Below are 15,768 nucleotides of genomic sequence, written 5' to 3' on the forward strand. Positions count from 1 at the left end.
CCTCTCACACGACGTAATGTCCTTCGTTTCACCCACTCGCTTCCACGGCGCTCTAGATCAGGCCATCTCATAATCACCCGAAACAGGGTTTTGCTCTTCCACCTTCTCGACCATCCACTTAATTGTTGAATTGTTAGTTAATCCACGACTACTAAAGTGATTATGCCGTATTTATGTCACCATGTATTTGTTATAACATGTATTCTTCTTTCAATGTTTTATTATCGTTGTATTGTTGCCTCACCTACTCACCCATGTAATGCCCTTTTAGGGCCTTTGGGTTATGAATGAATGAAATGAAATGAAAAAGTAACCGTTACTTGTAACGAGTTACGCACAACTCTGGTGCTGTGTGTACATCATTACCTCTTTTTGTGTTTTTCGGGTAAGATAAATCTTTCAGCTATTCTGTTTCGGTCACAGATGAGATGTTCTTCTTCCAGAGCTTTTAAGGGCTACATTGACGCAATATCATATGTATAGCGAGTGACATTTTTGGGTAAAACCTGATTCCGCCCGGTTATTCCCCCCGAACTGACCTCCAAACACTTCGGGTTAAACCCGATTTCTCCCTGAATTCCAGTCGCAATGAAATCGTCAAGTGGTATTTCCAATGAAGACGAACAAAGGTCGCCACTTATGTTACACATGTAAGAATGGGTCACTTACGTTCCCAGCAATACACCCATGTGTGTCAACACTGTCTATGCCTTCGGGGGTTACTGCTGGAAGGTCACGATGTCGCAAAAAAAAAGAGAGAGATTAGGAAAGGACTTCATAGACAAGAGGAGAAGCAAAAACACCCGATAACACCCGAAGGCACAATTGTCACCCGATTTCTCCCCGAATTACGGATTTAAAAATAGTGCCTGATTTCTACCCCCCGAATCTGAGAAGGGCATTTAACCCGAAAAAGTCACTCCCTACACATGTACAACAGCACGTTTCGTTTTCTGTCTTTGAATTTTTCAGGTGTTGTGCTTGGGCCACAAATTATATGTCGTTCTACCAGAACTGTCAAGAGTTATGCTGAAGTAGAGTCATGTGTACAACATCACATTTCTTTTCATTTTTTGAATAAGGTACATTTATGTCTTTCATCTGCTGCGTTTCGCTGCTGCTGTACCGATATCACAAGTACGCAACAACATTCCTATAGAATATTTTGTTGTATGGTTGATAGGATCTGCAGCAATATGTGGATAATGTTAATTAGCAGATGACTTAAATACACGATGAAAGATGAAAGTCACTGAAAAGGTTAGCCAGCTGTAGGGATCGAACCCACATCTACTGGATTGCCGGTCCAGGGCTCTACCAATTGAGCTAAGCTAACACGCCTCTCCAGCGACTTTCGGGGTGCGTCATCTGAAGGGACGACAAACCAGCCACTCACTCTCACTCACCCTCCTTTCACTCTTACATTTTTGGTCACTCATACACACATTCATACGACGGAAATCGACGCAAGCGGCACCTGTTGAACAAGAGATAAACTGATGTTCTGAGGCTGGAACAACACACAAGGGACAGATACAAACAAAGCCTCTTACTTCCTTACTTAAATATTTACCTTCTTACTTCCAGACAAATTCATTACGCCGGTGCCCTCACTCTAGGTATGTTTTAGTTCAATAAAAGATTGTACCAAGACAATCAAACTAGTGCATTACTTTTGCCAGTTTTCAACTGGCATTGGTCTAATACCACGAAATGGTGATGGTAATCAGCTCCTCAGTGCCTATGCGCTATTCAAAAGTTTGAAGCATAAACTTTCTTTCGGGACAGGTGGCATTCCATCGTTTATTTTAAAAGGATGTTTCGAAATCTTTGTCCCAGTGCTATAGCACCTTTTTAATCTTTCTTTCTTAATGTTAAGTCTGGTGTTTTTCGGACATGGAAAGAAGCTCTTGTTGTGCCGGTTCATAAATCTGGATCTGTAACTACCGTTAACAACTATCGACTGGTGTCCCTTCTGTGTAGTTTTTCAAAAGTATTTGAGATAATTATTCAATCACTCTTATCAGTTTAGTTTACGGAAAAACTGCATGAGCATCAGCATGGTTTTGTAGATCGTAAATCTATCAAAATAATCTTTGTTGAATATGTGAATTTCGGCGCACCTTATGTTATGTAATGTGGGCAAGTCAACACAGTTTTTCTTGACCTATCAAGGGCTTTTCACGGGGAGAACTATTGCCTGTTACTTTGTAAACTTTCATTGTATGGCCTATGTGATAGGTTATGCGACTGGTTTGAATCATACTCATAACGACGTTGTTAGTGCTCTTGAGCGATCAAAGGTGCTGCTGTACATGGATGATGCGAAGATTTTTTTGAATGTCTGCAATCCAGTTGATTGTGAATTTTTGCAGCGTGATATTCATAATCTAGTTAGATGGTGCTGGAATCCCATGAAGACTAAGGCTGTAACATTGCATCGAAGGAAGGACCCCATAATATATGAAGTCAATGGTGCGGAAATTCATTGCGTGCAAACTGTTCGTGATTTGGTCGTGCACATTAATTTTAGGCTTTCCTTTTCTGGTCATGTGCATATGTGTGTGCATGTGGCCATGTGACTCCTTGGAGTCTTGAATCAAATGACACGTCACTTTAGGGGTTTCCATTCTTCTATTCATTTGTATTGTACTACTATATGGTCAAAGCTTGAGTTTGCTTCAGTGGCTTGAAACTGTTTGACAAAGGGCTGAGATGGAGATCAAGAAGGTACAAAGGCGCCTTGTCCGTATTGTACGTGAGATATTTTTGCGTAGGTGTTACTATGACTCTGCATATATTTTGTCTGAACTCTGTCTTGGTGCACTTTATAGCTGCATATAAATGTGGGACGCCTTGTATTTGTTCAAGGCTGTGAACTGCATTATTTCACCTGAGCAGTTGCTTGCCACTGTAATTTTTTATGTTCCTTGTAGACGTAGCAGGCATGTTTGACCCGGTATGTTCCACCTTATCGCCTTCATCTAGGTTGCAGATTGCTTACAGTGCATTTCCCCAGGTGTTGATCTTTTTAATGCGTTCTCTTTATTACCTAAATAAAAGTGCTCTTTCTGCGTACTGCTTGACACGGTGCTTTCCATAAAGTGATCGCTGTTAAATGTTAGTGCAACATATATCTGGTCCTTGTGCTGTTATGTGCACTTTAAGTAAAGCATCTATCTAACTGTCTATGTATATATCTATTTCTATGCCTAAGTAACCACAGATATAAAAAACTAGCACAAAATATCAGTGGTTATAAATGTAGTTATAATTACCTTCTAGTAGTTCTGACTTCTTTGGTCGTGATTTGGCTACACTAGTAGTTTAACTAACTACTACGTCAAATTGTAGTTTAACGATTACAAAGTAGTTACAGCACATATCTGAGTAATTGACAACAGCATATCATAAAATGTACCTGTATACAACGAAACGTCTGTGTGTTGCTGACAGACGAGATATGAAGCTGGTGACATGATCATTTATCTTGTTCTTATATACATACATATTGCATTTGAACTACTATACACATTAGAACCGCACAGATACGCTCCAAAACATCACAAGATACATCAAAAGTCCATGGTGACAAAACTCTCCTAATCTCATAATGTACTTCAATTGAACCTCTGTATACAATAACGGGATTAGTAGACTTATGCCGTTTTTACTATTTTTGTTGCGGCATTACCTACATACCAGCGTGTACCTGAGAAAGAAAATTTACGACCGTATTGCAATTCATGTAACAAACGGGAAATGCCTGTATGTCAATAGGACGGACAGCCAGATCAGGCCTCTTTTCTCGGCTTCTTTTTTTGACGTACCCCGTATTGCATGCAGAGATTCAATTACAGAAGAGAGGAACTGCAAAATGTATGGATTCGAAATACAGTAAAAATGAAAATATATACAAATGTATGCAAACGTAGTGATGATGGAACTCTTGCATCCATGTTCACTTTACGTACATTCTATCACAAGGTTCTCATGTAAAATACACATGTAGTTTTTTCTGATCCATGCAAAAAAAAACATGCACCTCTTCAAAGGGAAAGGGTATACTTTGATGACTTCATCTACAAGCTCTACCTCATAAATCGAGTGACACTCTATTTCCTTTTTGAGTACTGATAGTACGTTCTTTGTGATCCTGCATGGTCTGATATGAACAAAATTATGTTTACAGCATTTGCATATCTGTGCACACCCGTCATTCATACATGATGCAACTATTTTTGTAATTCTTCCGAATGTGTCACCAATCATTACATAGGAATTGCTTCGTCGAGATCTGTCTAGTTTTTCAACACAAAGTGTAAATGGACCAAGGGACATCTTTTTGTACAACAAATCATTGCCTTCCAAATTCCTTTTACCATGAAGAAGTACTCTTCTTCCGTTTTGAACATGCTTGTGGGATCTAAAACCTTTCATTACATCACCAAACAGTTTGCCAAGGCTTCCCGTAGGAATTCCCTGCGTGGAGAGTAGTTTTGGAAGCTGCAGCGACAATACATATTTCTCACAAATCTGTGGTCCCACATGGCGTGTTCCCTGCACAATTTACAGCAGCATTCCATTCATATTCTCGAATGGAAACAAGGAGTATCCCCACAATGGTCCCCAATTCCTTACGCTGTCCACCAAGTGCAGCAGAAGATGCGCATTATAAGTCATCTTTTCTTTGCCATATAGGAATTGGTACTCCTCTAAAAACTTCAAAAGTTCATGGCGAACAACAGGTAGCCTGTGAAGTGAGACAGTCTCTCCAAGAAGAATGTGCATTATCTGTACGAACTTAATCCAATTCCTGTAGTACTTCTGAGGTAAGATGCCCTTTAAAACAACTGGCGAAAAAAATAACAAAAAGTTTCGCCACTCTGACGCTTTCCAATACTTCCATACCTTAACAGAGCGTGCTAGTCTCCCAGACAGATTTCAGTCCTTGGAGCCTGCTGATCCTTGCACCAAGCTGATACCTATGGGAACCTCTTCCATTAAACCACATACAGGCTGTTGTTCGAACAAAACCTAGGCATACCGTGTGCATATAATCCACTACAACACCTGATGTTATGCTACAAAAAGATAAAAGAAAAAGGACAGTCGAGCCTTTGATTCCACCGCTACAAACTCCGGTTTCCTCTGCTTTCTTTGCATGTTCCTTGAAGCTTTCATCAGTCCTTTGCAAGATTTGTTCCTCTGAAACGGGATACACCCTGGCATGGCCATTTCCAACTGCAACGACTTCGCCTTCGTGCTCACACCACGGGCACCCGTGTTTCCCATTGAACTGCGTCATGTTTAAAATTGAGCATCTTGCTATGCTGTCTGCTGTGCAAGGCCCTGGGAAGACCTTTGAGCATTTCTGTGTTCCACACTTTGAATTCCACATGAAGCCATTTGTTGACAAAGCATTTACATCCTCTACAAAAGGTTTAAGAAATGTGTTCATTGTTGATTTGTGGGGACCAAACCAGAGCCCGGCAAGGATTTGGTTGTTAACTCTTTCACGAAATGGCATCTCATTTACTTGAAGCAGCAGTGGCCAAATGCAGTACTGTGAAGATTCAAACACTGGTACACCATCTGTGCTCCAAGTGAATGAGATGTCGTCACTCTGTAGAGGAATCTTTCTATATGCTGGGCTGGCCATCACATCCCCAACATTGTATGAAGCTGCTTGGCGAGGTCTTATGACACTCTCGTGTCTCTCCATGAAGTCACGGAACTGTGCCTCAAGGTCTACCAGAATGAAATAACGCCCAGATGAAAAAAGTTCATCCCTGTTGTTGTCCTTTCCACAGTGATGACATTTTAGGTTAGGTGGAAGGAATGATTGATCCGAGTTGTCCTTGCCCAGGTACTCGCAACACTCACAATAAAAGTGAGCTTTTAGGAGCTGTTTACTCGCATTAAAGTGCTTAAAGAAAACGTACTTTGTGGTTGGAAAGTTTGTTTCCTCAGGAAGGTGTGCTTCAATAATTTTTAGCAGGCTTTCTGTTGCTTCCTTTGAGTCATGGTACCTCAGCACATGCGCCATAATCAACAGGAGGCTGGCAGCTTGGGTGAGGCGTGAATTCTCATACAGGGGATTGTCCTGAAAATAGAAGTTTTGATAGCTTGTGAGTGCCGTTTCGTTTTACAGTGAACAATCTGCAGGGCTTGTATTTTCTATGTATATATGGTGGGTAAGAACCACAAATGTAAACATGCTGAATCTTTCTTAGCTTTTGGTTTGCATTATATTTGAGTACATCCTGATGTTTCGTCCTACACCGCAGTTTCCTTCACCAGCATCCGTTGCAATAATATTTATTCACGCTGCATTTCTGCTGTGCTGACCTTTCCAGTTCTTCTTTCTTTTTTTATAAACATATCCCCCTGCCCTTACCTATCTTATGGATGTCGTTATGCTGTCGAGCAGCTATATCAGCAACAAACTCACTCAAATCTCACTCGCCTTTTTGCTTTTTTAGTTTTATATTTCGAGTTTACTGTTCTCAGACAACCAAATAAATCATACCAGTGTCTGTTTGCTGCTGTTCTCAGTCCCACAGCTGGGATCAAAGGTAGAAGAAGTTGCAGCAGAGCTGTCCCCATCTGTGTCATCATCAGTAGAGCTGGTAGAATTATCCGAAATCTCGGAGCTGTCCCCATCCATGTGATCATCAGTAGAGCCAATAGAGTCATCCAATATCTATATATATAGGGAAACGAAACATTAGTCACGATTGCAAGGACAGACACATGGGTAGTTATTCCTGAAGGACACGACCTAAAATGCATTAAAAAAACACAGTGAGAGAAAATAGCGCGATGGACTTACACTTTGATGGCTACTTTCTATCGGTTGTTCGCAAATGCATGGTGACCTCTGGGTTTGGTTCTCGTAGCATGAACTTGCTGTTGGATATTGGGTACTATTCACGGCGTCTTCGCTAGCAGTAGCTGACAACGCCTGATTCCCATTTTCTGACTTCCCATTCTGGCGTCCCGTACGCGCGCCGTCGCTCGCGTCATTTACAGAAGAGGTTGAGGGCCTGTGGATCTGATCATTGTACTCCTCAAATTGTATCCCTCGTCTTTTCCAATTTTGGATGGTGTTCCTCGACACGCGGTTGTCTGTGCTGAGCTCCCACGCCCGATATTTCCTCTTCGGCGTCATCAGGAACGCCAACGGTGTTAGGACACACCATAAACACTTCCAAGCAGATGAGTGAAGTTTTCCTTGTTGCAACAAACACCAACGGTCAAGTAACAAGAAACGACGACGGCGATGTTTCTAGCAGAAGTTCCTGAAGCAGAAGTTCTAGTAAGCGTTCCTGGATACTGCGCGTTAACCGCCGTACTGCCCATGCGCTACATCGCTACATCCAACGATGGAAGCAGACTATTGAGTACGAAACTGCCGCACGAAAACACGCGGCTTCCATTCTCTATGCATATATGTGACAGAGGGAAAATTCGGATGGTTTTTCAAGGTTCACAAGAAGTTACACGAATTTAGAGCGTATTACTTGCATTTATTGTTAAACAGCAGAAGTCTGTCAAATTTGATAATGTGTGGAAAAATTCCAAAGCCGATCCATAGCCCCGTTGCTAGCAACGTTGATTGCTAACTGCGTTGGCCCACCAGGGGTGTCCGTCCACACGTGGTTGACCCAGATAATCGCGCCCAGGCAAGACGTTCCCCATTTCCTTTTATCTCGAGAGCTGCTCAACTTTTAGAATGTTCGTCCTCTTCAAATGGCCGCGTATAAACGTTATGGATGTTTATCCTGTGGAAAGTATCTTAGATGTTGATGTAGAACTGACATTGCTAAATGACCCGCGAAGCGCGCAAAATTTCAAAGGTAGGAAGTTCCTGGTGAAGTGGGAGGAAAGCCACGAGCCATCAGAGGCATATATTGTTGCAGCCGGTAAATGTTTTGCCTTGACTTATCAGAATCAGTCTCTTTGTGTTGTTTATAGCCTCTGCTTATTGTAACAGCCCAGCAGTTGCTTGTCTTCAGGAACATTTTTTTATCACCCTGTACTAAAACGCTTATCTGTTCCTGTAGGTGAAGCAGAGGCTCTGGAACGAAAGAGATGTAAACTTTTGAAAGCGCTCGAAACGGTGGCTAGTTTAGGCGAAGAAGACGTAAGTATTTTTATTAAGTAATAAAACTGTGAGTACATAATTTTCTAATCATGCGTTTTTAGTAGCCGGCAGCCAATCCATCATTGCGGGATATGCACACTGGATCATTCGGGTAATTGTTGCAATTGCATTTTTGCTTCTGTGCAGGACTCCACAGTCGAAAAAGAAGTGTGCAATAGTTGCAAAAGCAACAAAAAAAGAATGCTAGAATTGGAAGAAGAATCCTCCACTTTGACAAGGAGACTCCAAAAGTACAAGAGAAAAATAGGTACGCTTTGCATAGTTCGTGCTTGAAGTGGTTGCTTGCTGGTCTTGTAACTATTTGTACTCAAACCTTCAGAACGACTGCGCAATCTTGAACAGGCACCAACCGTTGGTGCTCCAAGGGTAAGTGGTATGCCACAATACCATCGTCGTAGTAGTTGAATTAATAGCGGAGGAAAAATATAATTTGTCGCTTTCTCCAAGTTACAACGCTCCCCTTCCATCCTGTTTTGTTTCATTTCCTTCTAAAGGTTGATATTGGGCTCGGCGTCGTCATGGACGCAGGGGTGTTGCACAGAGTGGAGGCTGGGGCCAGAGGAGATGGAACGAAGTAAGTCTTTTCACAAGCTAGTTTGCTCCTGGTGTTCATTGTATCAGTATTTGTTAATTTTACTGCTGTCAAACACGACTATTTAGGCTTGCCAGATCTCTCCTGCGAGCAGTTTTCCATCCCGACGAACTGGTGGGGAACACCCTTCTGGGGGGCAAGTGCAATGCGCACAAAGCGAAACCTGCGAAGCCGGCGCTAGACCAGACATTGGCAAACGCCGTTATTGGTATATTTGCAATCTCTATTTTCAAACTAATTGTGCTATGACAACAGTATAGATATGCCTTACACGGCATATGACTTCAACTGATAGAGGATTGATATGCTGCTTTTCAGGCTACGCTTGCAAGAAAACTGGTACGGATCCCGTGCGGGTCAAGGCTAGCCTGGCTACAATGTTAGCAAAAATGAAATGATGTAAACTAGGAAAATAAACTGTACAGAGTGCCAAATATTCCTTTCCTTGTCTTCACCATTCTGAATTGCGCATGTAATGTATTTGGAAGTAATTTGCTGGACCTGTAGTGGTACCAGCTAATGTCCAAACAATTCCTAAATCGTCGCCATCCAGTCTAAAGAAAGTCAAAAATCAAATTTTCTATAGCCTTTCTATTCACCAGATATCTATATACTTTCTTTTGCCTACAACCGTCTATAGAACGTCTGCACCAAATAGCCAAAGGAAGGCCAAAGAAAGGAAAGGAGCCTGTCCAAAAGAAGTCAATATGCAGTCTTTTTCTTGTCTATAACTTGTATGGACTTTTTTCTATAGAAAGTCTATAGCACGGCGATACATTTTTTCATAAGGGCACCCTGAAATGGCATAATAGATATCTTCAAAGAGCGTGCCCTGTGTCACATTTCAAGGCTCTGCTACTCTGTTCGTGTTGCTCCGCAGCGGGAGTCATCCTGATCGACGTGAGGCAAAGGAGTATTAAATACTTTAAGGTGATGATTAAGGTTTTTTTGGCGCATTAGCGAAGTATTAAATGCGATAGCATTTCTCAACGCGATCTTGAGCCTCGGTAAAGCGTAGCGGCAGTGGAGAGGGGTCCCTTCATGCTTACGATGTCTCGGTATCTCCTCTCTGGGGCGCGACCTTGAACTGCACGTAGGAATCGTTATAGATTATTTGAAATTACCGCGCCGCCACGCCACGAAACGTTACTGAAACAAAGATCCGCCCTCTCATAACGCGCGATATTTTACCGGGGACAGCGATCGTAATATTTTAACGGCAGCCGCTGGTTCGCGTTATGCGGTAACGCATATCGTTTACTTCGCTAGTTTTGTTGAAGCTGCTGTGGCTGGTAGATGTCTGAGGCGGCTGCGGGTATTCCGCTCAGCCGAGGATACCTTTGGGCATGTGAGAAGAATTTTCCAACTGATGTCGACTTCTGTATTTACAATGTGAGACGAATGTAGAGGCACTCTAAAATCCTGGCACATGGGATAAGTTACTGCCATTTTCGTGAAGCGCACTACGACCAAGCGAACGTCACTTTCACTACGTGCTTAAAGAGACTATAAAATGATTTTTTTCTTGTTTTCATCAGAAAGAAAACCGTTTTCTGAGTCTAGATCCAAAATTTTACCTTCATCACGCGAGGAGTATTCTCGGGAGCGAATTTAAACGGAGCGGCGAGGGGAGGACAGGTGGGATAACGGATAACTGGCGCGCGAGCCGCGCCGTGCCGAGCTGCGCAGCGGAGACACAGCGGGCAACTTGGCGGGACCACGGCCACGGCCGGCTCGGCAACACGTCATCGTGACGTGTTGCCGAGCCGAAGGATCCCGCCAGGAGCATGCGCCATTGGATCCCGCGTATAGCGTATATGCGGTCATCGGGAGTGGAAATCTCCATGACGGCAGCTTCCGCGCGATGGTCGCAGTCTATCGCAGTCGCATCCTGTGTTTTTTCTAATTTACGTCAATATTCACCTGGTATCCAATGTCTCATGCTGCCCGGTGACGAGACGGAGAGCTTTTGATGCCACGAAGCAATCGGACCGCCGGAGTGGAAAGACGATGTGGTGCCATCGACTGCTCGTGTTTTTAGCGGACATTTGCATGATGGAATTTACGAAGGGTACGCTGAATCTCTTCAACGTACTGGATAACGAGCTCAGTGTCGTCTGAATCAAGGTGTAGCAACGTGTCCACACCGGAGAAAGAACATCCACCTAAACGGCGCAAAGGTGTGAGTATTTTTCGTTATTGGGGCTAACAAAGGTCTCTCAGTCCGTGTGGTTCAAATGCTATCATAGATTTCAGGATTGCGTGAATGGGTTAATTCTCATCTGCGTGACTCTGAACCTTGCCGCCACTTACGGCACAAAGAGAGTAAAAAAAAGAAAAAGAAAATAGAGGTTACCGAATCTAGTCCCTAAACACAGGTGGTGCACTGTTGATAAAAGTACACTTCGCTTAGCATGATCTTAGAAACCATACTTCAACAGAATATTTATGTAATATGTTGAACATACGTATCCGTTCTTTTCTCTTCACTCATCTGCTTTCATGCTCACAGGTGTCTTCCTCAGCGGAGCCTGAAACCCCTTAGGTGAGACAGCATGATCATTGTAATCCACTATTCAGAGCAGACAAATGCTGTGCACTCTCTTTCCAGATTCCTCTTTAATGCAGTGTCTTGCCTACCATTCGGGCTCTGTATATTGTTCACAAGTTTTTTTTTTTACCTTTATTGTCATTTGATTTACAGTTTGCTTTGTCATGTACACAAATATGATATTGAGGGGGACATTTTCTTGTTTACACCTCTTATCTTATAATCATTGCTCAGTTAGATTACATCATTTGCATTCACCGGAACTGGAGTTGTATACTGTGTTATTTTCTTGTCTCAAATCAGGGCAGCCCATGTATATGGCAGCTGAAGTCTTTCACCAGGGTAACATGCCAGGACAACTCCAGCAAGTGCTCTGCAGGTCACCTCTAAATTAAAGGAACCTACCTTTGATGCACTATGTCCTCATGAGATTTTGTTCCTACTACAACTCTGCGCTTTGTTTCACATTACCAAAAAATAACCCTACCAACCATTATCATACCGGTGTACTGCTGTGTTCAACCAGTTCAACTTGCTCTGGGCATCCTGCAAGGCCGTGCAGCTACTTCAGCCCTTATTTGCTGGTAACACTGGTGCCAATACAGTTGTTAGATGAGGTGTGACAATGTAAAATAGAACATATCCTGTGTTCTATTAAAAATAAAAATTATGCATGTATAGCATATAATGTGTATATGTAGATGTTAGGTCTTAATTATTGTACTATTTGAGCTAAATGTCGACATTTCAGCTGTTTGAGCCTGATGCCCTCGTCCTTGACCCACATACAAGTGTGCCCACACACTCGGAGGAGCCTGCATAGCGAGGACTCTGTCCCAGTAGCAAATGGAACAGTTCTTTCACAAAGAAAGCAGATTTCCGTCAGAAGACCCACAAGCAGTTTACTTGAAATAGTACCGATTACTTGTTACTACCAATTACTAATTGCAAAATATTGGGCATGCTACGTCAGATCTGGGGTTTTTTGCTTCTTTCCAGTTACCTCAACTGGTGACTTCAAGCTTACGTAACACAATAATATAAGAGGGCATGAAGCAGGCGAACTGGCGTCGTGAGATTGTGTCCCCCAGTCTTAGGGATGTATTACACAGTATTGGAAACCTGGTTGAACAATAAATTTGTTAAACGACAAACACTTATCAGATGTGCAGTGACGATGTGCAGAATACTCTTACACAATACGCTACAGCTGCGTTTTGTAGGCATGGTGGTTGGCAATGCTAAATGTTCAGATTTACGACGTGCTCAACATTGAATACAGAATACGTGACGTGCTCATAAGTAAATTCTTGCATGAAACATAATCTTAGGCAAACAAGAAGTCCTTCGACGGAAGGAAATACAGCTATCTGTAGAACAATAAATGCAGAGCAAATCAAAATCGCCTGAAGGCGCGAAGCTGCTTTGAATAATAACAGTAATGATGACGAAGAACACGAGTTGAAACAAAGTAAAACAAAACATTAGACCACACAGTCTTTTACGATAATTTGTGCAAACAAATCGAGCAACAAAGGGGGCATCTTCCAAATATCACAGTCGCACTTCACAACGCACTTCCTTTGTTGTCAGATTGCCAACACGTAAACATAACTGCAACTGACGTAAATATAACTACAACGCCAAGCAACCACCAGACACTTTCCATTGGTGACGGCGATACAACCAATACACGTTGCGGTGAATCGCTAGAGGCCCACGTAACTCGTCAGCAAAACTCTCAAAGCCACGGAGGTACTTGAGTTCCTTGTTGTGAACGGCCGCAGAGCAGAGGACGAATACATCCGATGAAAAAGTACAGCTCACATGTCATACTTGCCAGCTCAACTGTAGCAAACGATTCACACGCAAAAAGCTGTCATTATAGCGTGCTATCCGAACGCCTCCAACAAAGAAAACGTAATGCTTCAACTTCAACCCTCAGACGCGACTAGAGACCTTGTGACCTTCTATGTGCGACTGGACCAGTGGACGGCGCCAGCTACAGCGGGCTCGCAGCATTACTTGCCATTGCGCAACACCGGTGACGTAACGGGGAACAGAAGTGCGGTCCGTACAGTTACACCATCGACGGGAGAATGTGCGCGGGAGAGGAGCAACGAGGAAGAGACATTCCGAGCGCGCGCTCCTCACAGAGTGGAGCGATTTCGTCCGGAAAAATTTGTGGCTTATTAGTTTCTCGGCGGGAAGAACAGTTTCCAGCGAAAAAAAGTATGGGGGTTCGGGAAATTTCATAGTCCCTTTAAGTAAGTGTCATTTATGCAATGATGACAATTACGATAGATCGGAATAAACGCATCGTGGACTCCATCATCATCTCTGTTCTTCTCTGGTCATCGTCTCTTTGTTTTCTCATCATCTCGTCATCTGTTTGTACTTTCTGTGTGTAAGCCTACTGGCGTAGCCAGTTCGACTTCGTCGAAACTTACATCCCCATTTTTCTTTATCACATCACCATCAGAATAAACGGCGGCAAGCTTTTTAGGCGTGTGCACCGATACCTTCCTCAGAATGTTTTTCTTTGATTTAGGAACACCTCCTGCTAATCTTCTTCCAACATTAAACAAACTGGCCTCAAACATGTGCCATCTTAAACTATTTCAACTACATATTGGTCATCATCAGGTACGTCGTGTACCAGCATCACCGCTTTCTCGGCAGTACACTCGACCGTAGTTTATCATGCTATGCGCTATCTAACCATGTGCTATCTACCATGCGCTATCTAAAAGCAAGAGGTGAGAGTCGTCTTGGGGCGGCCTGTGGACGACGGCGACGCGGTCTGCTGGCTGCGCGCTCCTGGCCCTGGCAGCCAGTTCTACCGGCAGCGTCCTAGCGTGAGGCCACGCACATCTGCTCGCTGGGACACTCCATCATCGCCGGTCAGGACTCATGTAGGGGTACGCCATTTCCTCTACATTCTTCTTCTAATTTTTAGAACCTAACTTAACCTAACCTCACTAAGTGAGGTGATTTAGCCCATTTCAACGACCCTACCTTTCGCAAGACGGCAAGTTTCGAATCCGTTAGGCTTAGCATTCCCGTGTTTCTCCTGCGCTAAAAGTGAATCAGATGGGGTTGTTGAAATGCATATAAAGAAACTTCTAGTCCACAGAATTTTATAAGTCTTACATTTTTAGATTCAGTATATGAACTTATTCCACTTCTATGCATATTTACCTTCCTAACCCTTTCACTAATTTTTAAAAACGAGTGGTCCCGATACGGAACTATACACCCCAACCATCATTCATGCTCTTGTACCGGTCGCGGTACTGTCGCCCACAGCAACGATGACTCAACACATTCACTCAGTAACGATCACTCAACGCAACTCAACGCACTCAACGGAATCGGCAGCCACTGAACGCAATTAGCAATCGCTTGGCACTCACACTTCATCTGTGGAACCCGCACGGGTCGCTGCGCGCTTGTTCCCGGCATCCCGCTGCTGCTCCATCAACTGCCACAATCACAAGCTCTGTGTAGTCGTCCATCATCCACAAGCAATCCTCATTCTCCTCTTCATGGTATAGACGCGGACCTCATCGCTTCGCGTCTGAGGGGGGGAGTGATGGGGCGGCCCGCGGACGACGACGACGAGCCTGTGCTACTGCGTCTGGCAGCCAGTTCTACCGGCACCGTCCTAACGTGAGGCCACGCACATCTGCCCGCTAGGACATTCCATCATCGCCGGTCAGGAATCACGTAGAGGTACGCCATTTCCTCTACATTCTTAATGTTCTTCGTTACCTATGCGGTTCGCGGTGGAACGCGTCTCCTCAGGAAATGCTCATCATTCACCGATCTCTTGTAAATCAGACCGTTGCTCATCACATTGCCCTGCTTCACAATCAACCTGTTACCAGAGAGAAAGTGTTCGAGTTCATCCTAGCAAAGGGCGTCAAACTCTGTCTTGGCCTTCCTCGAGCAACGTCAAACGCCTTAGCCATGGCAGAAGCACGGGAACAACCTGTATCAGCTCTGAGGATGCAAGAAACGTTCCGCCAGTATACGTGCGGTTGGCAACGCGTCACCATCGCCATCCTCAGCTTCGAGCCATTATGAGTCGTCACCACTCTTCCTTTACCGGAGCTATCCAGACACAGGGTGGTCTTATTCCTAAGCACAAGCAACATGTATTACCGCATATCTCAACATGAGTTCTACAGCCTCCTGACGTAAGAATTAATGTTGGACTTCCGGGAAAGAAGGATATACCAACGCATGTTCTTTGCCACTTCAGTCTTGAGTTAATAAACAGCACCGCAGGCAGAATACAGATTTTCCCGGATGCATCTACGACGTCATCCAGCTCCTCGTGAGCGTTTGTTATCCCGGAGGCGAATATCGAAAGAGCGGTGCGGCTGTCTCACGTCACCTCTGCTTCGGCCGCTGAACTTCATGGAGTCCTCTTGGCACTAAGTTTTTATT

At 43.7% G+C, this 15,768-nt stretch overlaps 1 protein-coding gene and 2 long non-coding RNA genes across 3 annotated transcripts in view; 2 read left to right on the forward strand and 1 right to left on the reverse strand.

Moving 5' to 3' along the window:
- Positions 1-9,184, forward strand: part of LOC135393437 (uncharacterized) — a 119,506-nt gene extending 110,322 nt beyond the window's left edge. The window contains exons 2-7 of the mRNA XM_064623873.1: positions 8,070-8,149; positions 8,297-8,417; positions 8,490-8,536; positions 8,665-8,744; positions 8,831-8,970; positions 9,081-9,184. Coding sequence (XP_064479943.1) covers positions 8,351-8,417; positions 8,490-8,536; positions 8,665-8,744; positions 8,831-8,970; positions 9,081-9,160 — 414 coding nt within the window. The 5' untranslated portion in view covers positions 8,070-8,149; positions 8,297-8,350 and the 3' untranslated portion in view covers positions 9,161-9,184. The remainder of the gene's footprint in view (positions 1-8,069; positions 8,150-8,296; positions 8,418-8,489; positions 8,537-8,664; positions 8,745-8,830; positions 8,971-9,080) is intronic.
- On the reverse strand, positions 5,895-6,925 carry LOC135393435 (uncharacterized). Its single transcript, XR_010422626.1, has 3 exons — positions 6,836-6,925; positions 6,533-6,706; positions 5,895-6,106 (listed from the first exon to the last, which is right to left on the reverse strand). It is a non-coding gene; the product is annotated as an uncharacterized LOC135393435 (long non-coding RNA).
- A 1,417-nt stretch (positions 9,185-10,601) lies between the features above and the next one.
- On the forward strand, positions 10,602-11,724 carry LOC135393438 (uncharacterized). Its single transcript, XR_010422627.1, has 2 exons — positions 10,602-10,944; positions 11,275-11,724. It is a non-coding gene; the product is annotated as an uncharacterized LOC135393438 (long non-coding RNA).
- Positions 11,725-15,768: the final 4,044 nt, after the last annotated feature.

The sequence above is a fragment of the Ornithodoros turicata genome, chromosome 4, assembly GCF_037126465.1.
Source record: "Ornithodoros turicata isolate Travis chromosome 4, ASM3712646v1, whole genome shotgun sequence".
NCBI lineage: Eukaryota > Metazoa > Arthropoda > Arachnida > Ixodida > Argasidae > Ornithodoros > Ornithodoros turicata.